This window comes from Ailuropoda melanoleuca, chromosome 17 (assembly GCF_002007445.2).
Source record: "Ailuropoda melanoleuca isolate Jingjing chromosome 17, ASM200744v2, whole genome shotgun sequence".
Taxonomy (NCBI): domain Eukaryota; kingdom Metazoa; phylum Chordata; class Mammalia; order Carnivora; family Ursidae; genus Ailuropoda; species Ailuropoda melanoleuca.
In genome coordinates this window covers 24636708-24663520 of record NC_048234.1, presented here as the reverse complement: position 1 = coordinate 24663520, position 26813 = coordinate 24636708, and the positions used below count along the sequence as shown (strand labels likewise).

Below are 26813 nucleotides of genomic sequence, written 5' to 3'. Positions count from 1 at the left end.
TACAAACAAAGGTAGCCAGCCATCCCTCCGAAAGCCCATTTGGTCCCTGTTCAGCAGAACTTCGAGATCTAAGTGACACAAATATATCTGCCACCCTTCCCCAGATCTTTTTCTTGTTCCAACCCATTGCAACAGTAGTAGCCGCAGAGAACAGGACTTGAAGAGGTATACTCATTAGTTCCCTTAAGAGCCACGTGAAACTTCTGGCCTGGCTTGTCAAGTAAGTGGCAAACCGTCCCAAGGGAGCTGCAGAGTTCCTTCTTTGTGTTCGGAACATTGGCTTCCCTTGCAGCTGCATGGATACTGCACACCGATTGGGGACGGGAGGGGAGAGGGGATGTAAGGAAGAGGTGAGCTAGGTTTGCAAACTCAGTGCACTCGGCCCTCACGAAGGCCAGATGAGTAAGGGAGGCAGGAGTCATGCACAGATGTTAGCCCAGAACTGTCAAATCTACCATTTTGTAAAGAAATGCCCCAAATCTGGACTTGTGGGTAAAATCTGCTGATGTTTAAATTTAAGAAAATTTCATTGCCCTGTGTGGGCCAAACAAGTTTGTGAACTAGGTTAGTTCTGTGGATTCTGGCAATTTGCAGGCCCGGCTCTAAAGTTCTTTTTTTTTTTTTTTTAATTGTAAATTTAAGGGTCCCTGGGTGGCTCAGTTAAGCGTCCAACTCTTGGTTTCGGCTCAGGTCATGATGTTGAGGTTGCGGGACCAAGTCCCACATGGGGCTCTGCACTCAGCATGGAGTCAGCTTCAGATCCTCTCTCCCTCTCCCTCTGGCTCATTCCCTCTTTCTCTCAAATAAATGAATAAATAAACCTTTTTAAAAAATTGTAAATTGAAAACCATACAACGTGATCCACAAACTATTTCAAGACATCCTATGAAAGGGGCCTCTAGATGGAGAAACAGGAAGACTGGACTGAGAAGCCAAAAACCTTGTTTTGAATGCAAACTGTATGTGTGATTTAATAGCTGAAGGATTCTGAGCAAGTTACATAATGAAGTTATGGATGACTTATAAAATTGGCAGAGCCACACCTGCCATTCTCACTATGTAGGCCTGCTGCAAAGAACAAATCTGACTATTCATTCAGGAAATTCCTGCACCAATAATTTACACTGTAAACTTCTGAAAGTCAGAGAATGGCTCATATTCAGAATATAGTGCTTTTGCTTATCTGCACACAGACGCACTCAATAAATATTTTTAATTGACTTAGTTTGCCAAAATTCCTGCTATAATCCAAATTTCAGGAATTAATCTTTTTAATGATCTACAGAATAATTGGTGTGACTCTTAAGCATAATTCACATAGTGACTAATTAGTGCTAAAACTATTTACCAAAGTTCCCAGACTTCGTGAAATTACATGTTATTGTGTAAATTTTTGTCTAGTAGAGGTGCAAATAATTTCTGTCTAGTGAAAAAGATATCTATAAAAGTAATCATTTACTATTCTATAGGATATGAACCAGTTTTGTATGTAACTCAGAATTCTTATTGTAATATTCCTTAATTAATTGCTTATATGTACCTAGCTCCTTAAATGCTCTTTAAACTAGTATGAACACTGTACTTGTTCCTTCATTAAGTAACGTACTGAATAAAATCTTTGACACGTGCTCATTTTATATTTGCATGAGAATCATAATTTCATCCTTTTGAAAATTATACCTTGAGTTTGTCTTTTCCTAGCCAAACTAAATTCTTAGCAGTTTTTCTTGACTTGTTTTACTAATGTTCTCCAGTTTATATCAGTGGGATCAGACCTGAAGTTTAAACTGGGCCCAATGTCAGCAAATCATTAGGGCACTGATATGCTTTTGTGGAAGACAGACATTACATTTTAATTTATTCCTCCCTCATTTATTCATTCCATTTTTCCAACAAACATTTCTGGAATATATGCAGGGCACTGAAGAGGATACAAAGATAAGTAAGTCCCACACATACTCCGCTTCAAGTAGTTTAGATAGAGGTGAGTGGGAAACATGTGTACTTTGATAACTAGAATATAAGAGAATACAGATAAAGGACTATGGGAGATTATTGAAGGAATTGGTGTTAAATTCGATTGCGGGTATCAGAGAAGGCCTGACAGAAAATGGGACATATTAGCTGGACCTAGAAGGATGAGTAGGATTTTGAATGATGGTGAAGAAAAGGAACGGGTATTCTCAGCTGAAGTAACAGCAGAGAAGTCAAGAAATGTAGTGGTCAAATGACATCAACTCTTTTATGGTTCCCCGACCCAATCCCAATGTGTGTGGGGTGGGGACTGGGGGAAGTTCCCCACACACAACACTAAGCCATTCTCAACCACCACTTGGGTGTCGCAGAATTCAACTCAGTTCTGACACTGTCCACCCAGAGGTAGCACCAGATTCCACAGGCGAAGGACTCAGTCACTCCACTCACTTCAGATGCCAATCACAAGCCCCAGGCTGTTACTTGTGCTTCTGGTCCACTGGCTACAGATTGGCGGTTCCAGCCATCCCCTCTTCAGGTTCCTTTAGTGTGCTAGAACAGCTTATAGAACTCAGGGAAACACTTAACTTATGTTACCAGTTTATTAAAGTATATGATAAAGAATACAAATCAACAACCAGATACATAGGGCAAGGGAGGGGGTAATTTTATGGATCTTTCATGCCCTCTCCTGGGTGCCACTCTCCTTGCATCTGCACGTGTTCACCAATCAGGAAGCTCTCTGAACCCAGCCCTCTTGGGTTTTTATGGAGGTTCCAGTGCATAGTCATGATCGACTAAGTCATTGCTCATGGGCTGGTTCCACTTCGGTGGGCGGGGGGGGGGGGGGATGGGCACTGGAAGGTTTCAGCACTCTAATCACGTGGTTGGTTCTCCTGGCAACCAGCCCTCATCCATAGGTGGGGACCAAAAGTCACCTTGTTAATATAACAAAAGATGCCTTTATCACTCTTAACACTTAGGAAGTTCCAAGGGTTTGGGGAGCTTGCACCAGGAACTGTGGACAAAGACCAACATGAGAAATATATTTTGGTTATCTGAATGACCAACCATATATTTCTTACAATTCACTGTATCACAGTTGGGAACAAGTCCTCCTATGAAATTGGAACATACATGGGCTTTGCAGAAGAAAGTTACCTGAAAAGAATTTGGGGGTCTACTATTGCATAAAAAACCACCTCAAAACTCTGGTTTAAAACAACACTTGTTTATTATTTCTTATACATCTGCCGATATATGCTGGACTCAGCTAGAATGTTCCTGCTCCACATCTCTCTCACCCTGCTCAGAGAACAGCTGTTAGCCTGAGGAGTTTCCTCTCATAGGACAGCAGAGGTGCAAGAGAAAAAAACACATGGTCAATCCAAAGCCAAGGGGTGGGGAAATACATTCCAACCCTTTAGTGGAAGAACTGTAAAGGCATTTGGCAAAGGACATAGATAAAGAGAGGGCATGAAGAATTAGAACCAATGATGCAGTCTACCACAGGGACAGACAGTAGAAAACCTTGAATGCTTTGATAAAAGAACTGAACTTTATTACTAAGAGACTAGGTCTGTCTTGCTATCACCACAAAAAAGAAACAATAATTATATAACATGACAGAGATGTTAGCTAACACTAAGGTGGTAATCCTAATGCAATATATAAATGTATCAAATCAATACATCGCATACCTTAAACTTACGCAATATTATATATCAATTATATCTCAATAAAAAATAAAAGAATTAAACTTTGTCGCAGGCAAGGGGAAGTCATCCCTTTTTTTAAGCAGCAGGAGACATTCTTGGATCTATTTTAGAAAGATGATTCTGTTTAGCTGGAGAGAGGATCAGAAAGTTTACAACCATCTGAACTAGGGTAGTGGCTGTGGGAAAAGGGACAGCGGGACAAATTAAAAATAGTTCTTAAGTGGAATAAAGTAGGTCATCATTGGAGGAAGAGTAAGAAAATCAAAGACACCACTCATGTTTCTAAATTGGTAGGGTGAAACCACTGATAGTGATAATACTAGCTATTTTTATTGAGCATTTATTTTGTGCTAACTACTACTGCAAACATTTTATGCACACCACCCTATTTAAGTGCCACACACACAAATATGACACAGTGTTGTCATTTTCTGTCCTTATTTTATACATGAAAAGAACGAGGCTTAAACAGTTGAGTAACTTGCCCAATTCTATGCTAATAACTGACAAAACTGGGGGTTGATGTAAAACCGCTTTGATTCCAGAACCTGAGCTTATAACTTCTAAGGGCTGTCTCGGCAGGAGATCTCTATCTACCTCTGCCCACTGCAGATTTTGGAGATATTGGGTCTGAGTCAATTCCTTAAAATAAAAAAATATACATACACACACACCCTGTTGGTTCTGTTTCTCTAAAGAACCCTGGCTGATACAGGTATGCAGGCTTTGCCCTCCCCATTCTGCCTAAGGACAATGCTCCAGTTCTACTGCCTCTCTCAGCCCATCCTAAAACACTACAGAAAACATCTCTCACCTTGGAGGCCTCAGTAGATTCACAGCGCATTCATCATCCTGACACATGCTGCGGGGTTTTCTGGGCCCTGGCGCCTCGCTCCCTGGGCGCTCCAGTTTCTCAGCAGCAAGTTCCTGCACGCGTTCCTTCGCTGGAGGGAGAGGGGTGAGGACGTGCAGTGCACTCATGCACGCATGTGCGCACACACGCACGGACGCATGCGTACACGTACACGTACGCGTGCACGCGCACGGAGCAGCCCTCAAAAATCCGAGGCCAGTTGTTGAACAGGTGGCGTGGTTCTCCCGCCGCCTGAGTGGGAAAACTGTGAGGCACGGGTCTGACACCGTTCGACGGCGTTTCTTGGTGGGATTAAGCTGCAGCCTCCATTGCGGAGTTACCTTGTACTTCCCGTGCAGTTTATATTCAAGGCCTGGTGCTGGCGCTGCTACCCGAATTCAGACCTCCCCCGAGTCCCCCCCCCACTCCATTTCTGCTGTCCCCGAAGACAAATCGTGGTTGACAGAACCAGGAAGCTCGGGGACGGATGGGGAGTTAGGAAGCACTATTCTGACTGGCAGAGACTGAGCACGCTGCTTTTGAGGCAGGGCCACCGCGTGGAGGACGCCGGCTCGGGTCAGGCGTGGAGGCCGGAGGCCGCGCACCTGCTGAGGGTGCTGTGGTTCGGGTAAGTGCCATGTTTTATTCTACAAGTTCCTGTGAGGTTTGCATTGTGTTGTATGATCTGCCCTATGTTTTAAGCACCCCCTCTCCCCAGTCTTTGAGTAAAATGGATTTTCCAGAAAGGTGGGTGTATTTTTCTTGGGGCTTTATGCCTTTTATATTGCTATTTGGGAGGCATTGGCCCTAGATACTCCAGAATTGATATCTTGACTAGACCAGGCTCCAGGGTGGTCGTTCTTCACTGCACTTTTCGGGTGCCTTCTCCAGAATTTTTACTAAAGGGCCCTTGGGATTGTGCTACTGGCTTACATGAAAGAACACCTCTGGCGGGGGTCTGGCTGGCCCAGTGGGTGGAGCGTATGACTCGATCTCGGGATTTTGAGTTCAAGCTCCACGTTGGGTGTAGAGATTTGCTAAAAAAATAAGATCTTTTAAAAAAAAAAACAGGCCTCCAAAATCATCTTTGCAAGCAAGTGGCCGTGGCTGCATGACACAGTGTAAAACCCCATGTAATAAAAAGACTAGGCATAGGGGGAGAATTCCAGAACAATTTCCCCAGCTCCTTATGGACATGTTGAATCAAATCAGGTAGCAGTCATCTTGTGCCCTTCACTGGCCTCTAGAAAGCAGAAAATCCCAGACAACGTGTTACAGTGAACACTACCCTCACTTGTGGCTTTGTCTTTCCTATTCTGATATTCTTCTCCCCTTTCCTCATTTGCCTATAATCCACATATATCATAGGCAGCCTTAAATCCTTCCCAGAACAGAGTATTAATGAAAAATGGGTGGAGCAGGCACTAGTCGTCCATGGGGCATATTGTGGGACTTTATGGGGAACAGAGGTCCTGCTGGTCTGCACCACTTAATGTACCACAAAGCAAGTGCTAGAGCCAGATGACAGCCCAGCTCCTGATGAAAAGCCTCCTTTCCCCCCCCAGGCTTTGCAGAAAGGCTCATTCAGGTAGTAAAGGACACAAGCAAACTAAATCATCATATAACCAGTGTATCTTTTTCCATCCACAAAAGGTGACTTTTATTTACCAAATACACAGATTTGAGTCAGTGTCTTTAGGACTGCTCAGAAATTCATGGTACTGCACTAAATGGTTTATAAAATTTAGCACCAAGACTAGAAGAGACACAATCAAGGACATATTTCTAATATTGTATTAAGTAAGCTGAATTTCTAACTCAAAGCTAAACACCTTTGTGGCAATTCATATTATAAAAGACTCCTAATGGAAACCAAGACTCTTCTCCTTTCCTAAATTCAGTGTAGTTTTGATTCATACAAACCTAAATTCCTGGGCTGTTTTGTTTAACTTCTAAACATATTTCAGCCTTTGAAGAGTGACTGTGGGAATATAAATTGATGCAACTTTTCTAGGAAGCAATTTGGCAGTAAACATTAAGAGCCTTAAAAATGTTTCTTGTGCTTTTGCTCAGTAATTCCACTTCTGAGAAACTACCTGCAGAAAAGGATTAAAATGCTGATCATTAATGTACGGAAATGGATTATACACAGAGGTACATTTCATGTAAAAGAGGCAAAAAACTGGAAACCATCCAAACTACCAAGGATAGCAGAATTGTCTAGTTATGAAGTCATAGGATATACTATTCTGCAGTTACTAGCAATGATGCATACCTGAGTTTTAACTATCTGTGAGAAAAGTTCATGATAGAATGTTAAATAGAAAAAGTAGAAAACAGGCACCTCAGTGTCTCAGTCGGTTAAGCGTCTGACTCTTGATTTTGGCTTAGGTCATGATCTCTGGGTCATGGGGATCAGCAGGGAATCGGCTTGTCCCTCTTCCCCACCACCCCCTGCTGTGCTCACCCTCTAATGAATGAATAAAATTCTTTAAAAAAAAAAAAGGAAGTAGAAAACAGAACTGCAAATACAGTATACCCCTAATTATAACACATACAGACATCCACAAATATGTACTCCAAGGAAATGCACTAAAATTATCTGAAGGATGAGATGATGGGTTTCATTTTCTTTTCCACACGGGTCTCCATTTTCATGTTCAGCAGCGAATGTGTTCTCATTTCATGATCGCTAATTGAAATAAAAGTTGCATTTAGAAATAGGAGCTAGTGGGGCGCCTGGGTGGCACAGCGGTCAGGCGTCTGCCTTCGGCTCAGGGCGTGATCCCAGCATTATGGGATCGAGCCCCACATCGGGCTCCTCTGCTATGAGCCTGCTTCTTCCTTCCAATCCCCCTGCTTGTGTTCCCTCTCTCGCTGGCTGTCTCTATCTCTGTCGAATAAATAAAAATAAAATCTTAAAAAAAAAGAAAAAAGAAATAGGAGCTAGTGTAGAAATCTACCACAAGGCAAATTATTGATTGTAATATCCTCCTTTTTATTAAATTACAAAACTGTTGTCATACACACACTTTTGGAAATATGGTATTTCCAAGTATCTGCTTTTGTGGAGCACATGGTTTTAAAACAAAAAATTTCTATACCAATTTCTTGGTCTTCAAGCCATTTAACACTGGTAGCTGAACTACCAAGTATAGCTACTATATATACAGTCAGATTTTATGGAAAATATTACAAAGACAAATGCCTTGAAAAGATGACACAGTGCAGAGAAAACCATAACTAATAAGCTGGTATAAAACTTTAGTCAAAAAGTTTTAGTCCATTATGGCTTTGCATAAAGCTTCAAAGGAAGAAAATTTAAGACACTTCTCATCAAAGGCACTTAGAATTGTAATAAAATATTTCTTTGAATTTAGTCTGAGCCTGACAGTATTTTAATTCCTTTTTCACATTCCGTCTCTCATTGAAACAGTCCTCGAAGGCAGATATTAATGAGGGAAAATAGTTATCACTTCTTAATATACATGTTAAAAATATGCAAACGGAATTAATACAGATTTTGGTCCACTGGAACAGGTAACAGTATCAGACTGCAGTGTTTTTTTAAAATTCTGAGCAAAAAGCCATAAACTCCCGAGACCCAGTTCCACAAACAGAGCCTTCAGTTCTTAGTTTGCATTGGTTTCCCCCTGGGCCCCCTTTCAGGAAATGGGAGTTCGGGTCCCACATCTCCACAGTGCACTTTCTAAGAACCATCCCGTGGCTCAGTGGGAGCGGTGCTCTGAGGTGGTCCAGCGGAGAGACAGAAGAGTCAAGTTGCAGCCATCTATAACTCCGTGTCCCGGTACCGGGAAGGCTGGCCGTAATAGCCGCGCTTTGAGTGTTCCGACAGCTGCTGGCGGTATTCTTCCTCTTCAGCATCACTGCCATAACTTCCTCTGGGATCCTGATAGAGTCTGGAAGGACCTTTCTGGGGCTCAGGTGGCCTGGAACTAACAAAGTGAGAGTGTTAAATGCATCCCACAGCTCATCCACGGCTTCTGACTGCCCTGTGGCAGTGTGGCCCTATGCACAGGACTGAGCAAACCTCTGAGGCACATGCCACACTTTGCTGACAGACCAGGGCCACTTTTGGCCCCGCTTCAGGTTCATCTTGGGGGAGTAACAGGTTAAGGCCAATACCCACTTGGGCAATGAGTGAGGAAGCCAGCCCTGCGCTCCCTGACCTAAGAATTCCCCCATTGGACCGAGGGTGTCTTTCCCACCCCTGTGTCTTTGGCTACAAGCTCACCCAGTGAGTGGCCACCTGGTTGGCTATACCACGGTTCAATTGTTAAAGAAGAAATTTGCCTCTAGTTTTCTATTGCTGTAAAACTAGACTCTAGCTTCCAGTCAGGTTGGCCATAGGAAAATGTGACTTTTTTTTTTTTCCTATTCTCGGAAGCAGGAAACAATCCAAGTATAAAAACCTCAACAGGAAGACACTGCCATAATTCCTAATGCTTATGTAGCATTTTAAATATAAAGCATCTTACCAACACCGGTCAATTGACTGTCACCTTCCCTTCAGACCACAGTTCAGCACACGTGGCCTGACTCTGCTATGGATGCAAAGGAATTAAGGAGCTTGACTAAGAGCCAGAATATATTAGTGACAAAACAATTAGTGTCTTAGCCCCAGGACTTCTGCTCATGTGCTATCCCAATACAATTTAACATATCTGTGCTTCAGTGTGTCAAAGGGGACTAATTTGATACGTCAGTGATTACGCTTTGTTGGTGAAATTTTGACTCTATAATCTTTACAAATAAATTTGACTGAATACGGGGCGCCTGAGTGGGGCAGCTGATTAAGCGTCTGACTCTTGGTTTCGGCTCAGGTTGTGACCTCAGGGTCCTGGGATCAAGCAGCACTCAGCCCTGTGGAAATGGGAGAGCCTCTTAAGCTCGGACTCCAGGGCATTGAATCCCTCCTGCCTTTATCACTGATGTGCTTTCAATCTCATGGAACGACTGTGTTGGAGGCTGCCTGCGCTGCATCTCAAGGCCTGAGCACATACAGGGAGAGAGGGCCCCTCATCCGCCTGCATCTATCTGGGTGGTTATAAGGGAGTTATAGAGAGAAACTCACAAGTTCTCAGACCACCCTTCCTGGGCCACTCATTAGCACTTCCAAAGACAACATACTGACTGTGCATTGGGAAAGGCCAAATATAACCAGCATGCAATTCTTTGAAAGCCCAGTGGTATTTACATTTAAAAAAAAATTATAGGGGCGCCTGGGTGGCTCAGTTAGTTAAGCATCTAACTCTTGACTTGGGTTCAGGTCATGATCTCCACAGTAAGATCCAGCCCTGAGTCCTCTCTGCACTCAGCAGGGAGTCTGCTTGAGATTCTCTCTCCCTTTCCCTCTGCCCCTCCTGCGTGTGCTCTAAAATAAACAAATCTTTTAAAAAATTTTTTTGACTGAAAAAAAGGTAAATAGTTGGCCAAGAAAAAAAAAGTCTTCTTGTTCACTGAAATGTAAGTGATAAGAAATTCTTTCTTAGGAGTGCAAGTCTTAGACCAGCCCCCGTTTTAAACCTAATACCGCTGAGCACCCTTACCTTGTGTGCTGGGAAGGGCCAGGGTCTGCCTTGTGTGTTTTGATTGGAACTGCATAGATATCAGGATGCTTCTGAGCAATTTCAATCTGTGGCAATTAAGAGGGGAAAAAAAAGAACAAAAGGGAAAGAATGAATGGTTGCTGGTCCCATTTTCCAATCCCATTTTAAGTAGAGGAGGAAAAATAGACTCAACTCTCTAGTTTTTATGGTTGTATGTGAGTGCCTGGTACTACATGTCAAATAAGAAAAATGTTTAAAAGCAATGAAATTCTGCCGCATGCTACAAGGACAAATACTGTATGATTCCATTTAAATGGGGTTCCTAAGTAGTCAAATTCATGAATACAGAAAGTAGTACGGTATTTACCAGGGATAGGGGGAGGGGATGATAGGGAGTTTCAGAGAGGAGGGATGAAAAAGTTCTGGAGATGGATGGTGGTGATGAGTGCAGAACATTATAAATGTACTTAATGCCACTGTGAACACTTAAAAAATAGTTACAATGGCAAAAAATGGTTAAAATGGTAAATGTTATGTATATTTTACTGCCAAAACAAACAAACAAAAAAAAAGAAAAATGCTCAGAAGCACTGCTGCTGTTGTGACAACCTTAAATGAAGAAAACTCCCATTTTCACTGAGCAGAATATGTTCCATGAGTCTTCACTTACATTCTTCTTTGACTTTTGAAAGGTTAGATGTGCATATGGTACAGAAATTCAAACAGTATCAAGAAGTACAATCTATGAGCCTTTCATTTTAGCATCCAAGGTTTGCTTAGTTTCTACGGCAAATCTGAGAGCAAATTCAAATTCAGTTACCAAACAAATACAACAGATGTTTAATGAAAAATAACTTCAGAGAGGCGCTGATTCTCTTGTCATACCTCTCCATTCCAGAACCTGATATGAAGTTCTGAGATATGAAAAGCAGAATCTTTTTCACCTATACTGTTGGGCTTTCTTGATTAGAAGAAAAAGGGATACAGTGATAGCTGGCAATCTGGAAATGACATACACATAGCATGTGCCTGTGGTATCAGGCATGTGAACATCCTTTTCATGTCTGTGCCAGTGAAAAAAGGACTGCAAATCATTATATGAAATGGAATTTAACATTTTTACTGTTGACATGCTAAGGTAATCTAGTGGTTTAAAAATTATTACCCTTGCATTCTGTGCTTCTTGGAGCTCTTGCATTCTCTGTAATCTTGCCTTGTGATCCATCTTTTCAAATATTTTCACTTTGCCCAGGACAGACTTGGGATTGCCTTCTTGCTCCTCACTGCCCTCTCCCACCTCCTCACTCTCTGGGGGAGGGACAGGAGTGGAGGGCTTCAGTATAGACCTTCCAAAGGTAGGTTTTGCTGCAACAGGAGGAGGATAACCTTTGGTAGATGCCCCAGAAACTTCATTACCAGCAACAGCTGAGGGGTTTGACTTATATTCATGGGATCTGGAGAAGTCAAAGGATTCTTCTCTGTTCTGGGTTTTGGCCTGCAGAGAACAATGAACATATTTTTACCTTGGGCTTTCAGTTTATTTTCAAATCTGTATTAGTGATTTAATACACTCCCATTTCCTGATCAGTTTCCAGAGGTGGTCAACAAATACCATTCTGACAAGGAATCAAATACTGCAGGACAAACAGCCACTGGTTGGACATCCTGACCCTTACCTTGCTTCCTATAAAAAAGTATTAAGAGCTCTAGGAAACCAAGAGGGTGTTGGGGAAGGGCTGGGAGGCCTCCAAGTGTAGAGGCAGATCAGACCTACTTTTGTACTAGAGGAGATTAAGATTAGTATCTTGAAGAAGACCTCAGAACGAGCAGGGGGGTTCAGGATCGAAGAGTGGGATCCTGAGTTCACATACCAAGTGTGCATGCCCTAGCCCAGAGGGAAGGCCTCTGTCCAGCCATGAATGAGACTGGAGCGGGAAGGGCAGCATATAACACTAACGGCCACTTTTCCTTCATACTTCAATCCTAGGCCTGCTTGTACCTTTTCAGTGATATATTTTATCAGGTCACTATTTCTGAGGGCTCACATAATCTGTGATTACTTTCTTCCTATCTAAAGTATTGAGTTAAATGGAGAAATTTTATTGGGTTATTAGAGAAACCCTGTATTTATAGAGTTGATTCAGAAAGGGGGTAAAAAAAAAAAAATCGGGGGCGCCTGGGTGGCACAGCGGTTAAGCGTCTGCCTTCAGCTCAGGGCGTGATCCCAGCGTTATGGGATCGAGCCCCACATCAGGCTCTTCTGCTATGAGCCTGCTTCTTCCTCTCCCACTCCCCCTGCTTGTGTTCCCTCTCTCACTCGCTGTCTCTATCTCTGTAGAATAAATAAATAAAATCTTAAAAAAAAAAAAACTAGTCTGTGCTGTTAGAAGTCAGGAGATGGGACATCCCCTTGGNTGATTCTGTTCTGAGTAATGATTTAAATTTAAAAATAAATTAAGCTGTCCTCATAATGAGAGGCATCATAAACAGTGATGATGATTGTTTTCTTTAGTAAACCATCAGTAGGAATTTTCTGGTATCAGACTGTGGGCAGAAAACGCTAACTGAAAAAGAAAAACAGATTCCTGAGATAGGTGCTTCCGGACATGCAGTATTTGTCAAATTTTTATTCTTACTACAAAAAAATTTTTTATAATAAATAAAATAATGAATGAAGAAGTGAATATGTAAATAAATAAATAAAATACCAACAGTTCTAAAATTGTATGCTCTCTGAAACTGCCTTTCCTTCTTTTCACTCTTCCCTAATTTTGGGGTTCACCCAACAAACCAAAAGACACGTTTTAATAGTAAAAGAGTGAGCCAAAAACATAATTCAACACCATCTCATTGTGTGTGCTCTTCCTGGCTATGCAGGAAGCTGTCCAGGTGTCTGCTTACTCTTCCTCCCCATCGTGGGCTTCCCAGCCACATACCTTAGGCGGCTCTGGCTTGAATGCTGGGGGTGGGCTACTGTCCCTAAGGTGATCTCTGCTAGCAGCCCTCCTCATCTGAGCTCGTGGCTCTGGGCTGGGTTTTCTTATGCTCTACAAGACATAAAGGTTCATTCACAACAAGAAGATCCCAGCAAAAAGAAGAGAACATTCATCTGCTTTGCTGGAGTTCTGCCAAGCTGCAAGACGTACAGAAGTTGAAGTTCATAACTTGCATAAATTGAGATACTGACCCAGTGCTTCTTTACTGAAGGCAGATACCAGCATATTCCCAGTAGCAAATGCTGAAGATTTTTTTTTAACTAGCATCCATTGTAGTAGTCTCCTCCTTTAAAATAATCCCCCCCAAGTCCTCCTAAAGTCTAAAATCTCTTTTATCACTTATAGCTGTCAATATTTTTAAGCATTAGCTCATCTACACCTTTAGACATCAGGGAGTTAATTTATCCTTTATAACTTGTCCACTGGTATATACTAATTTTTTGGCCTTGGTGGGTTTTATCCCCGCTTCAACTTATTTTTTTAGTACTTTTGTTTCTTAAAGAATAAAACCGTTCACCAAAGTGAACTGACTTGGTAAAGAGTAGTCCACAAGAATAACTATTCAAATGTATGGATAACCTCATCTATGTTATCCCAATGTTCTGTGAGGTGCAACTAATAACTGGTCCTAACTTAGTGCTGTTGACACGATCTCTAGGATCACAAAAGCTGTCTATTCACCGGTGGATGCACAGTACACATGATCAGATGTACATCTGATCATAACCTCAATTAAAAAATTGAAGTACAAGAGAGAAGGAAACTGATGGGGAAATACTCAGGAGTTTTGGCAAGATTAGAAAGGTTAAAGGTAGGATGGATAAGAAAAAGCAAGGACACCTAAAAGTACAAAGAGACCTAATCAAAGGTTACAAGTAAATACAACAAAACTGTATTTAAAAATAATGTTCCACTTATAATTTGGATAGCTGGCACATAAAGCTGTTTAGTGTAACCATCATGCTCGAGAACATCGGTGTGATGAGTGCTGATCACTCAACCTCTCTCAGCACTGAGTTCCTGTCTGGCTTTCCCATGGACCACAAATGCTATCGTACAGGCACTGACTTTGAATCAGAAACCCCCTAGAAGCCATCTGTTCCAACTCTTAGGAATACCTTCCACGGCACACTGAATAAACAGTTGTCCAGAAGAACTGAAGTGAAACAGCGGACCCTCCTTTTCCTGCTCATGGCCTCACAGCCTGTGGCCTGCCTCGCCTCACCTCCTCATGCTGCACCGGCTCCGAGGAGCGGGTGATGGAAGACACCAGTGGCTCCTCAGCTGGCTCATCCAGCTCATTGTCAGTGTAGGCGCCTCCTTCGCCGTCGGTGTCTTCAAAGTCACTGATGAGGCGGCTGTCGCAACTCAGATAGTCTGCGCCCATGGCAGTTAAGTAGGACATGCGGTCTTCAGGGTCATCATCCATCCCTTCCATCTAGAGGAATTTGTGTCGGAGGGTCAGTGGGGTCAACATGGCTCCTGGGAGTGGGGACTCAAGAAAATTCCCAAGGGCACAGCCAAGTGACTGAAACTTTGACATGTTCTAGAAAGGGAAGTCATCTTTATCTTCCTTAAATCACTTGGCCTGAGATTACTAAGTTAATTTTTTGTGCAGGGATTCAAATTAGGAGCCCTCCACCCTATCTATCCTTACTGCCGTGCTGTATCCCACTACTGAGCCATGCTTCCTCAGACTGCTGTGCTTCTCTTCAAGAATTTGGGCTCTTTTCCAGCTTTTTCTAATACTTGTCTCCTGTAATAAATGTACACTGCCTGGTGCTGCACACCTCTCCATTCCTCCACAAAGTTCTCAAATCTTTGAGGAAAGAAGCTATGTCCTGTTCGACCTGTTCTCACAAAGGAGGCTAGCACAGAACCTCAGCAGGCTGTAAGCACTCAGAAGATGCTAGACACCTTGACTAAGCATGCAGTTTCCAAAGGGCAAGACTAGGACTCAACAATCTAATTGGTAATTGAGTCACTTTCGCAACAAAATCCTCTGACATCTCACAAACTAGTTCAATTCAGGTGGACTTCAGAATACTAGCACCAAAGCCTAGAACCACAGGAAATTGTACAGTCTCTCTGCTTCCTCCCGTCAATAGAACTGTGGGTAAACTACCTGCACGGATGAGAAGCTAGCCAATTTTAGAAGCCTACACAAGCTTCTGAGCACCTTCTTACCAACCCACTTGAATTCCGAATTCCTAGGACATATTCTCTTCCAATCTTCTAAGCAAATGATTCCAACTCTGCTAGCTTTTCCTTTTCTTAATCTTTATTCTCCATGACCCTCATCCTCACCTCTCTCTTTCATGCTGATTTTCCTGTATCCTTAGTAAGCTGTGGAGCTCAGCACAAGTTCTTGTAAGCTCTGATTAGTGTGCTTGGAATACAACACTAGTTACTACGTTAAAAGTAAAAGGGAAGTGAATGTAGGGTCACATACATCACATTCTACTTTTCTTTGAAAGGTCCCTTCATTTTATTACTTTTTCAGAGAATTTATAAAATTTCAAACATGATTAGCACACATGCTGGAATCACTTCAAATGGGCATGGTTTTCTACATTCACTACCCTCCTGAGAAAAGATTCAGAACATGGACTCTCACCTCATAGCAGAGTATCTATGCCACATACCTTTCCTTCAGAGACCCAAACTGCTTCTCCTTGCTGATGCTGAATTGTGTCCTTCAAGCTGCCAAACCAACTATCATTGGCTGAATTTAGGTTGATAGTAGCTATAGAAATGTAAACAAAAGGTTTGCATCAACTCCCAGAACAATGTTTATTAAAAATGTGACTTCACATAATTTTACTCATTTCTGTCATATTTGAATTAAAACTTTGGCAAATGCAAGAGAAAGTATGCACATACTTGAACAATAAATCCCTTCAGCTGAATGTAATTAAAACCATTACTGGTCTAGCTGTTGGGAGTTTACATTACAGATGAATGTTATAAAGCTAAAAACGAATTAATTTCTTTTCAGAGTGTCTGTTTTTCAGAAAAGCTACCTTTAAGAGATATGTTTTTAACAACTGTTTTTAGGAGCAAAGAAAACACATCTAAAACAAATACTATAAAGATTGTTTTATGCGCATGTATGTTATAAGTAAGAAAAACATACGCAAATTTACTGTTGGGTATCTCCAAAAAAATACTAAAGGTAACATTTAAGTGTAAATAATTTTGATAGGCTTAAACATTTTAGAATATATACAGATTAACCAAACTCTACAGGTGTGTATTCAAAGAATATATATTTTCTATTCAGAAAGAAATATAACTTACCTAACAGTACTACGGATCAACCAAGCACTTTTCCAAATAACCTTACACGGACGAGCTCCTTTCTTGTTTATCCAGACCTTACAAAGTAGGTATCGCTACTGTCCCCATTTTACAGAAGAGGAATTGAGACACAGTAGTGAGAACAGCCCAAGGCTTTACACCAAACAAGTGAAGAAACCTAGATGCAAACTCTGAAGTTTGCTTTTAGAACCTATGGCCTTAGCCACCACACAGCAGAGCCCATCTAAAAACAAATACAAAATACCAAGTAAAACATATGCAGCCGTTCTCCAGCAATATTAATTTATGGACCTAACAGGGATAAACTGATCAAGCAAATTGCTCCAGAATAATAAATTAAGTTGGGCCTAAAATGATCAGACTGCAGGTAAATTAGGATTTTTTTTTAAAACTGTGCCATTGTCTTTTATTAAAGGATATGGCATTATGTGTAGCACCCAAGAGAAAACGGGCCTGTTGGTAAAAGTCAGGCCCCCGGTCCACCTGTCCTGAAGTCTTTGTAATGCTATATATATAGCCAAAAAAGAACCATTAAACAATTTGTAAGCAACTACATTTCAAGTTTCCTTCCTAGTAACCTGTACCATTCTTTCATTTAAAATGTTCTGACCCTGGCCTTGGAAAATCCTGAAGGAGCTTAAAATTTCCTTGGTTACCAGTTATTTATAGCATTAGAATAAACTGATATATTGGATAATTCAAGGAAGATTAACCTTGATTCCTTGGACTTTTGTATCCTTATGGATTTTTGTATCCTTAATCATGGTACTTTGCAAAGATTATTGTGTTCCTGGGTAAAATATGCCACAGTATTTAAATATGGAAGTGAGATTTTACACCCCAGAAACAAAATGAGTGGTTTGCAGTAAATGTATACATTAAGCTGCTTTTTGAGCTTTATGTTGGAGTTATTTGAGATGAATATAATCTGTATTTATCATGAGGAAAACCTAAAGTTAAAAGGGCCATCTATGAAATGCAGAAAATATGTTCATGCCTCCTTATAGAATGAAAAAGTCGTAAGACCTCCTACTGAATTCACATTGAATCAAGTATATGGGGGAAAAAAAAAAAACCAAACCACCAAACCCTCATAGTAGCTAATTTCTTAAGCCCCCTATAAAGGTAACACAGACTATGTTGGTACCATCTAACTCATGCACTTGACCTCCTTTTAAGAGGTGGGGGGACAACTATGATATTGCCTTCCCTTGCAATCAAGTACCTCTGGTTTCCTGTTGGCTTCTGCTCATTAGGTTTTTCAGATTCTTTGACTGTAAGCGTTATTATATGCTACAGGGATCAGTTAATTCCTGTTGCTCCTAACCTCTGGACTAGGCCTATATCCCTTGGATAGGCTTAATGCATCTCTCAAACTCCAGACAGTGAAATTTCTAAAGAATATGCACTCAGCCTCTGCCTTGGCTGGGAGTCCTGGGACTCTGAGGGCATCCATTCCCAGCCCTGGCACAAGTGTGGCCATTACTCCCTCCCCAGTGAAGGAGGGTGTTGGGAAGTGCCAACAGCAGAAGGTGACATGTATGGCTGGATGCGTAGGGAGAAACTGGAATGACTGCTAAGGATACTGGGTTTCTTTTTAGGGTGATGAAAACATCCTAAAATTGACTGTGGTGATGGCTGTACAGCTCTGAATAGACTAAAAACCACCGAATTGTGCACTTTAAATGAGTGAATTGTAGGGTATGTAAATTAAATCTCAATAAACCTATTCATGTGGCAGGGACCCCCTCTAAACGAGCAACCATCAACCAAGGTGCCCCAGCCAGGGCGTACAGCACCTTCCATCTGCTTCCTCTGGTTACCAGTCTCTACCTTCCCTGGGAAACCAAGAACTAGCTACTGCAGTTTGGCTTCTTTCAGCTGATACAAGTTTCACTTTTTCCCCTCAAGCCTTTTCAAAGACTGTATAATGACATGGAACTATTTTTGTTTTTAACATGTGATACTGAAAGATAATAAAATAGGTTTTATATCACTAATATCACTAATAATAATCAGTAGCCTTTGTTTAGTACTTGCAGGGTCCCAGGAGTGAACTGTAAAAATTTTACATTACTGAAACCTGGGGAAGCTGATAAAAGTGCTAGAATATCCTGTGGTACTTTAAAAATCCCATGATTTCACATAAATGGTGGCCCTGCCTGGGTTTCTCAGTCCACAATTCCATTTCATTGGTCTTCAAACCATGAACTGAGTGCTTCAGGAATTTCAAGAAAACATGTAATTCAAACCTTATGTTTGAAAAATAATTTTGTGACAAGTACACACTAAAGCGTCCTGTAGTAAAACTTTTTAATCTGGGAAAGAAGGGCAGCCTAACATTTTAACTTACAATGAAAATTAACTTGCTTTGGGGCATATCTCAGAATAAAGCTTCCCTTGTCATCTCCGCTTAACTAAGGAGTATCTTGAGTTTGCAAGGGGAGTCATTTTAATATTGTCATAATTAAATACTCATCTGCGGGAAATGGGACCGTCTCACTACTGTGCAACAGGGGAAAAGAGGGATATTGAGCCTGGGAGACCACCTGCAACATAACCCTAGATTTTGAATAACTGTATTCATCAGAGCAGTTCTATTATTCCTACTCTTTAACTCAAAAAAATGCCATAAGTTTATTTCCCTTCTTGGTATCTCCTATCCTCACCTGAACCCCAAATTCAACTCTGAGGCAAGCCCCTAGTCATTCAGTCAACTTGAGCAAAGGTAGGAGGAGGGGATGAGGTGGGGGTATGTTTAGTATCAGTCACAATCCTGCAGGTCTTGGTTAAATGGACGAATTATCTGTTCAATGGAGGAATTACACTCTGACCCTTTCCGGCATTAAAAAATACATCTGTGCTGTAACATAAAGAAAATTGGACACACAGAGACACCACAGTTTTATCTGGGCTCAGCCATGCATTAGATGTGTGTCACCTTGCAGCAGCTGCTGGCCTTTCTTATGGTCTAATAAACGTGAAACGCTATACCACTGTTAACTACTGCTGTAATAAAAATAGTAATAATTATTATTACATTATTATTACCATAAGTGGTAGCAGTAGTAAAAACAAGAGAGGCAAGATTATGAATGTATCAAAAGCACAAGGTCTTAAGACTCTACAGTCACAAAAACCCAGTTTATTAAAGACCACTCTCTCCTGTACATTTGGCTAAATTACCTGTCAGTTTCAGCATTTCACCACAGTGGTAAACAAAGCATCTCTTTACTAAGAAAAGCCAGTGACAATAAAACAAGAGTCCAATGTGGACATACATTCATCTACCCCCGCCCTGCCCAGTGTCAGATACGCTAAAAATAACATAGGTAGAGGGTGAGAGGGTGAGCAGCACACAACTCAAAAAGCTATCATTACTCTGAGGATTTTCTATTCATATAGTCCCCTAATGTTGCTCCCACAAAACTGCGTGACCAAAAACTTGATATAACCCTTTTAAGCCCTGAATTATACCACATTCACAGAACTAGTCACACATATAGGTACTGCATCTATTCAGTTACTAAACATGCTACGTTCTTAGATTATTTTACTTTTATAAGGAATAGTAGCAGTGGGTCTTCATTTCAGGATCTTAAAAAAATTCTATTATGTGAAATTTTAACCATATACAAAGCAGAGAGAACACGAACTTCCCTGTCTACAGTACCCAGCTTCAACAACTATCAACCCTTGGCCAGTCTTGTTTATATACCCACCCATTCTCCTAACCAAAGATTATTTAAGCAAATGCTAGGCATCAGATTAGGTCATCCATAAATATATATTAGGTCCATCCATGAATATTTTTAGTATACATTTCTAGAAGATAAAGACTTTATTTTTAAACATAATCACAGCATCATTTATTATCCCAAAAATGGGAGTAATAAATCCTTAATATCATCTAATACACAGAGTGTTCAAGTTTCTATTTTGGGGACCTTCTTAAATAATGAAACCAATTTCCTACCACTGTTAGTGCACACATGCATGGTAAACAGAGAACAGTGATAGAATCTATATAGAGATGTGGGTGCTGGATGGTTCATTGGGCTCAATCGCTGGCCTGTAGTCTCACACAAAATGTGAACCCATCAAAATGACCAATTTTTGCATGTCATGGATCTTTACAATCATTTTCAAACAAAATCAAATATACAAATGCCATGAGTCTAGTATCATTTTATAGGATTAGTTTCTATTCAAGGAGTCATGAATAGGATTTCAGATTACTCTTCTTTGTTCAGATTATTTTCTTATTTCTTCCATTCTTCAATTCTCTATTTCCAACTGTGGAGCAAAGAGAACATTTTAAATTTCACTTACCTGTAAAAAGATGTGCACAAGTTTTTTTAAGCTTATTGGCTTGATCATATAACTTCCGAGAACTTTTGTTAGACGTTGGATTCAACCTTTGTCTCATGCTTTTGACACCTTGTCTAGAGTCTGGGTTGAAAAAAATCACAATCGGGAACCACTGAGTGTAATTCAACAGGTCCACAGCTTTAGGAGTCACATCCAATAGTGCGTGTTTGTCCTGTTAGAAATGGGGAGAAGTTATGTAAATGAATATGTAAAGTCATAGAGCAGCAAAGAGTTTGTCTTAAGTAAAGGTTACATCAGGTAACGCTTGTCAATTTAAATCAAAAAGAAGAAAATGTTTTCCTCCACATTATGCCCACTTCTGAGAAAATGAATTAACAGGTTATTTGGTATAATGTTGAGAACTCTGAAAAAAACAGTACATCACTGCCATTGAACATCGACTCATTTCCACACAATGCAGCAGCTTATGTTTATATTCATTTTTTTACCATTAACATTTAATGATTACTAAAATACAGATTTTGTTCCAAAAAGGACTGCGGCAAACTATGACCCAATTCTTTCCAACAATATGGCCTTTGGATGAACTTCCTCACCTGTTCAATAATTTGCCGCACAGTATTTAACCGCACCACTCCACTGGATTTCTCGGATCCTGCATCTTTTGGTTCTGTTTCTGCAAAAGCAAAAAACAAAGAGCTAATTAACTTTTTTAGAAGTCAGGACCAGACTCCAAACCAGCATCAGCAATGACTGGACATCTGACGTCAAGAGCCGCCCTAAAGTGAAGACCATGAGAAGGAACCACACCACCTCTTTAACTGAAATCTAATCATGAGGAAGGAGGCAGTCTGACAGGTGAGATGTGGGTGTGGACTCTGCAAGACAGCTAGTCAGAAAATAAAGTAGAGGGGTGCCTGGGTGGCACAGCGGTTAAGCGTCTGCCTTCAGCTCAGGGTGTGATCCCGGTGTTATGGGATCGAACCCCACATCGGGCTCGTCCACTATGAGCCTGCTTCTTCCTCTCCCACTCCCCCTGCTTGTGTTCCCTCTCTCTCTGGCTGTCTCTATCTCTGTCAAATAAATAAATAAAATCTTTAAAAAAAAAAAAAAAGAAAAGTAGAAAAAAGGATTCTAGAAAGACACAAACAGACAATGTACTAAATATTACCATATCACCATATCATTGTTAAAGTTTCTTGGCCGTGATGATGTAGTGCGGTTGTACAGGAGAATGTCCTTGTGCTGAGGAGACTCACATGGTTAAAAAATGTTATAACCTCTGTAGCTTAATTTCAAATGGTTCAAAAGAAATTTTTTAAAGTGTGTGTCTAGGGGCGCCTGGGTGGCGCAATCTTAGTTAAGTGTCTGCCTTCGCCTCAGGGCGTGATTCCAGCATTCTGGGATTAAGCCCCACATCAGGCTCCTCCACTGGGAGCCTGCTTCTTCCTCTCCCACTCCCCCTGCTTGTGTTCCCTCTCTCGCTGGCTGTCTCTCTGTCAAATAAATAAAGATCTTTAAGAAATAAAAAAGTAAAAAATAAAGTGTGTGTCTATGTCTATGGTAGAGGACATATAATGCAAACTTTTTGACTGGTGACAGTGACTCCACATGAAGGGGATGTGGGTCATTATTTTTTCATTTTTCCTGTATGTTGGATATTTTTCAAAATAAAAACTGGAAATCAACAGACTTACTGGCAGTTTGGAACAGGTCCGGTAACTCATTTGCCAACTTTTCCAATGCTATATCTGCTATGGGGCCAAATAAGACCACAGGTCTCTTGAAACCAGCTGAAATGAGACAAGAAAAGCCATGGAAACACACTTCCTCAGCTACTGAGATAAGGAGCAAAAGTATTTTATAGGCTAGTGATAACATGACTAAATGAAAGAAATTATGTTCTCCCTTCCCCAGTTCAGCCCTGCTCTTTTCTGAATACGCCTCACTCCCCTCCCCAGAATCAAAAATAGACTTTGCTATAGGTAATATATATAAACTTCTGAATGGTAGTAAAAAAATGGTAGTATTAAAAAAAACTAAAGACGTGGAAATACACCTCCATGTATGAATTTGCACCGCTCACTTTTTTGAAAGTCTTATTTCATGTTTGAATATGATTGCAACTCTATAGCCTGGCTTTGGTTTAAGTAGTATGGTAAGTTTGAACCTATTACAGTCTGAAAATGAAGAAAAACAGCCTCAGAACCCAGTCAGATCATTTCCTGGCCCCACTTGGTTTCCTTACCTTCTCGCAGCAAAACCCTCTCATAAGCCGGGAACTTGGTGCTAACCGACACAACAGCTGTAAGATCTTCCCGACTCTTCCTTAAGTTTTTCTTCACACCAGATCTCTGGCCACGCATTCTCCAGAAATCTGCTCTGTCCCCAGCATTGTCTCTCTGGGCATTCTGAACACTGGCCATCTGTTCAGCTCTGAGAGAAGAAACCATAGGTAGTAAATCTCTAAAGCCAGAAAATCCACAAATGAAGTTAAAATTAACCAAAACCAGTCAATGTTGTTTATGAACTTGGATTAAAGAAGATGCAGCTTGACAGTGGAAGAGGTTTCACAGAGTGGGAAATGTGGGGACTTTCTTCACCCAGGGGAAGCAGAGAAAGGCTGAGTTCACACAGAATCTACCAGAAATAGCTCAGTAACAAACACAATAAACTTGGCTCATTCTGGTAGGCTGGTATACAGTAAACATAACCATAATTCCTGCCAAAGTACAATTATCTTTCTTACTTTCCCCAGTCGGCCAACCAACAAGTGTTAACTGGGGGGCATAAGCCCCTCCCAAGGATGAGGGCCAGACAGTGGACAAGTCCACCTTGTCTCTGAGAGCTGTGTTGATGCGCTCCAGCCATTCCGTTATCTGCTTGTATGCTGTGCAAGGCAGCAGACACTCCATAAGGAAACTGTTTAAATACCAGCCAGGCGCAACAACCAACGACATAATACTAACTAAATACAACCGACCAGCTGGTGGCTATCTCACAGTCCCAGGCCACTTCTCATGAACCAGAAGTAGGTGATGGAAGAGGACACGAAGACACATGATGAAGTCATGTGGGGCTTCCTCTCTGAGCAGGGAAGGGACTGTAATTGATTTATGATGGGAAAGCTGAAGAGAGGGGTATGGGAGTATGTGATCTCAGATACCTGCTTTTGTTGGGGATTAAGCCTTTCTCCAATTCATTTCCAATCCTCACAGCCAGCCAGTGGCCCAGCTTGCCATCGTACAGCGTGTCTACGACTCGGAAGACCTCCCCTCTGGTGAAGGCCAGGCTCTGTGGAGTTTCCTTCTCACATTCAAAGTGGCTTCTTATAAAAAATGAATCCCCTCTGCCACAAGCCAGGATGTCTCTATACACTGAAAAACAAAAGCATTCTTGTATATTGCAGTCTGCTTAGCCAGAGGTTTTTTCTTGAAGAATTACCAGCTTCTTCTATTTCTGATCACTTTTTACTTCTCTTCATTTAGTAAACTCAGTGGATAGGCCCTAAGGGAATCAGGGCTCAAATAGGAAGAAGGACAAAAAACTAACTTCATGAGCTGCTGTGATAGTTAATTTTGTGTGTCAACTTGACTGGGCAACAGGGCGCCCAGGTATTTGGTCAAACATTATTCTGCATGTGTTAACTGAGGGTATTATGGAATGAGATTCATATTTAAATTGGTAGACTGAGTAAAACAGATTGTGCTCCCTCGTGTGGTGGGCCTTGTCCAATCAGTTGAAGGCTTGAATAAAACAAAAAGGTGAACCCTTCTCCAAGAAAGAAAAAAAACAAACTCTCCCTGCTTTAGAACTAGGACATCAGCTTTTTTCCTGCCTTCAGACTCAAATGGAAACATCAGGTCTTCCTGGGTTGTGAGCTTGCCAGCCCTCAGATTGTCACTACACTATCAGCTCTTCCAATTGTCAGGCCTCCAGACTTGGACTGGAACCAAATCATTGGCTCTCCTGGGTCTCCAACCTGCAAACTCACCCTGCAATCCCTGGGACTTGCCAGCCTCCATAATGATGTGAGCCAATTCCTTTTTATAAACCTCTATCTATATATACACAAGCCCCCAATGGATTCTGTCTCTCTAGAGAACCCTGATAACACTTGCCAATCAACCTCTGAAGCCGACTGAGAAAATGCTATCAACCCCCATTTTACAGATGAGAACAATGAGGCCTGCAAGGTATAGCAACTTGTCAGACTGGTAAGCGTTACTGTGGAAGCTGACCCAAAGACATGGCCCTTTGCATCTTTCATATGGAAAAGTCAGTAAATTCCAAACAGGACTTAAGGATAGACCACTGCTCAGAAAAGCAGTTTTATTCCCAACTGACACAACTGGTAAAATTATTTCAGGTGGTGCAGAGAAAACACTTCTATAGAACATTAAGTGGTACCCAAATTTTCTCTACATACCTGTGACCCAGAAATTGAGTATGAAGATATATGTACTTCAAATTTTTAATACCCAGACTTAGCTATTCTGGTCCCAAGATACCTCTCTCATCCCTCCCCCTTTACCCGAATTAAACTAATGACCAGATTTGCTCACCATCAGCTCGGCTCTGAGCTAAAATGGTCACCATTTCACCTTTCGGGATCTCTAGCAGATAAAGAACGGCATCTTCCCGAACCAATCCTCTGAAGTCCTGTGTGTTCACCTGTAGGAAGATCAAACAAAAACAAAACTAGGACTGTTTTGATCTGTTTTTGATCTGTTTTTTTTAGGGCCTGCCCAAAGCAAAACCCAGATGTAAAAAAGTCCTTAATGTCCCAGTTCAAGCCCACCTAGTACCTGCTATGGGCCTGGGCTGTGTGCGAATCACCACACTTTCCTGTCTCCCCACACTGCCAACTGTCCCTTACAAATATGCCATTCCGGGGACGCCTGGGTGGCACAGCGGTTAAGCGTCTGCCTTCAGCTCAGGGCGTGATCCCGGCGTTCTGGGATTGAGCCCCACATCAGGCTCTTCTGCTATGAGCCTGCTTCTTCCTCTCCCACTCCCCCTGCTTGTGTTCCCTCTCTAGCTGGCTGTCTCTATCTCTGTCAAATAAATAAAAAATCTTAAAAAAAAAACAACAACAAATATGCCATTCCATCAAGGATTTGTCACTAGATCATATTAAAAGTTCTTGTTAGGCTTGTGTGTCTGTCTCTTGTTGAGTTTCCCACAGAGGTGGTCAGGGAGGTAACATACAATTATGAAATGTAACTATAATGCTACAGGGAGTGATGGAGTCTTATGGCAAAGAGGCATGCTGGCCCAGCTTAAGGTATTAATACTTTAAATTGATTCAAAGAAAAGCCTGAAAATAAAAATCCAATTCTACCTTTCTCCTATAGCTTCTCTCGCCTAAAAGGTTTTTAATATGTTTATGAAATTGAAGAGCATTATCCTTATAATGGGAGACCATTAGCCTAATACACAGCCTTATATATTTCAGCTTCTGGCACACACTTACTTCTGGCAAGGAGCCACAACATTTATCCCCCACTGACCAAACAAGGGACACTAGCTTTTGAAAGATGTTAGAAAGTAAGTAAAACTGAAATGTGGCACAAAGAAAAAGACAATTTGAAATCTTTGTTCAGTACCTTTAAAACCATTTTAAAACAGAATTACAAACAAGTATAAAAATTATTTTAAAGTACTTAATATTTTAATAATATAGAAGTAAAAAGAAGATAAAAAATTCCTATGAAATATTTTTTTCAATCACTGAGGACTACAGAATCCTTTAGTTATCACTGAAAAAAGTCATTAATTGAGCCTAATTTAAGGTTGGAATTTGTGATTAAGTAAGAATAGGCATTAGGTTGACACTTGGTGCTTTTGAAATAAATTTGTTAATAATCTCATTAACTTTTCCTTTGAAACAATATTTAGCATTTAAGGCATCTGTCATTCCCATCTCTCTATCCCCCAGTGAGGGATCATCACACTTTAGAATCTAGTCCTTTCTTATGCCATTTATATATCTATACCTGTATCTGTGTACGGCCACATGTTTTCATATACACAGTATGTGCCTTTA

At 41.1% G+C, this 26813-nt stretch overlaps 1 protein-coding gene across 8 annotated transcripts in view; it reads right to left on the bottom strand.

Moving 5' to 3' along the window:
- Window positions 1-7522: 7522 nt before the first annotated feature.
- TJP2 (tight junction protein 2) overlaps window positions 7523-26813 on the bottom strand; it is a 114843-nt gene continuing 95552 nt past the window's right edge. For 6 of the 8 annotated variants that reach the window (XM_019794666.2, XM_034646844.1, XM_034646843.1 and 3 more), the window contains 12 exons: window positions 25330-25438; window positions 23931-24141; window positions 23013-23200; window positions 22462-22557; window positions 21361-21440; window positions 20765-20975; window positions 15757-15857; window positions 14337-14549; window positions 13052-13162; window positions 11281-11610; window positions 10116-10201; window positions 7523-8501 (listed from right to left, as the gene is read on the bottom strand). In XM_019794666.2, coding sequence (XP_019650225.1) covers window positions 8336-8501; window positions 10116-10201; window positions 11281-11610; window positions 13052-13162; window positions 14337-14549; window positions 15757-15857; window positions 20765-20975; window positions 21361-21440; window positions 22462-22557; window positions 23013-23200; window positions 23931-24141; window positions 25330-25438 — 1902 coding nt within the window. In that variant the 3' untranslated portion in view covers window positions 7523-8335. The remainder of the gene's footprint in view (window positions 8502-10115; window positions 10202-11280; window positions 11611-13051; window positions 13163-14336; window positions 14550-15756; window positions 15858-20764; window positions 20976-21360; window positions 21441-22461; window positions 22558-23012; window positions 23201-23930; window positions 24142-25329; window positions 25439-26813) is intronic. The other 2 variants (XM_034646845.1, XM_019794665.2) reach the window with 1 other exon arrangement.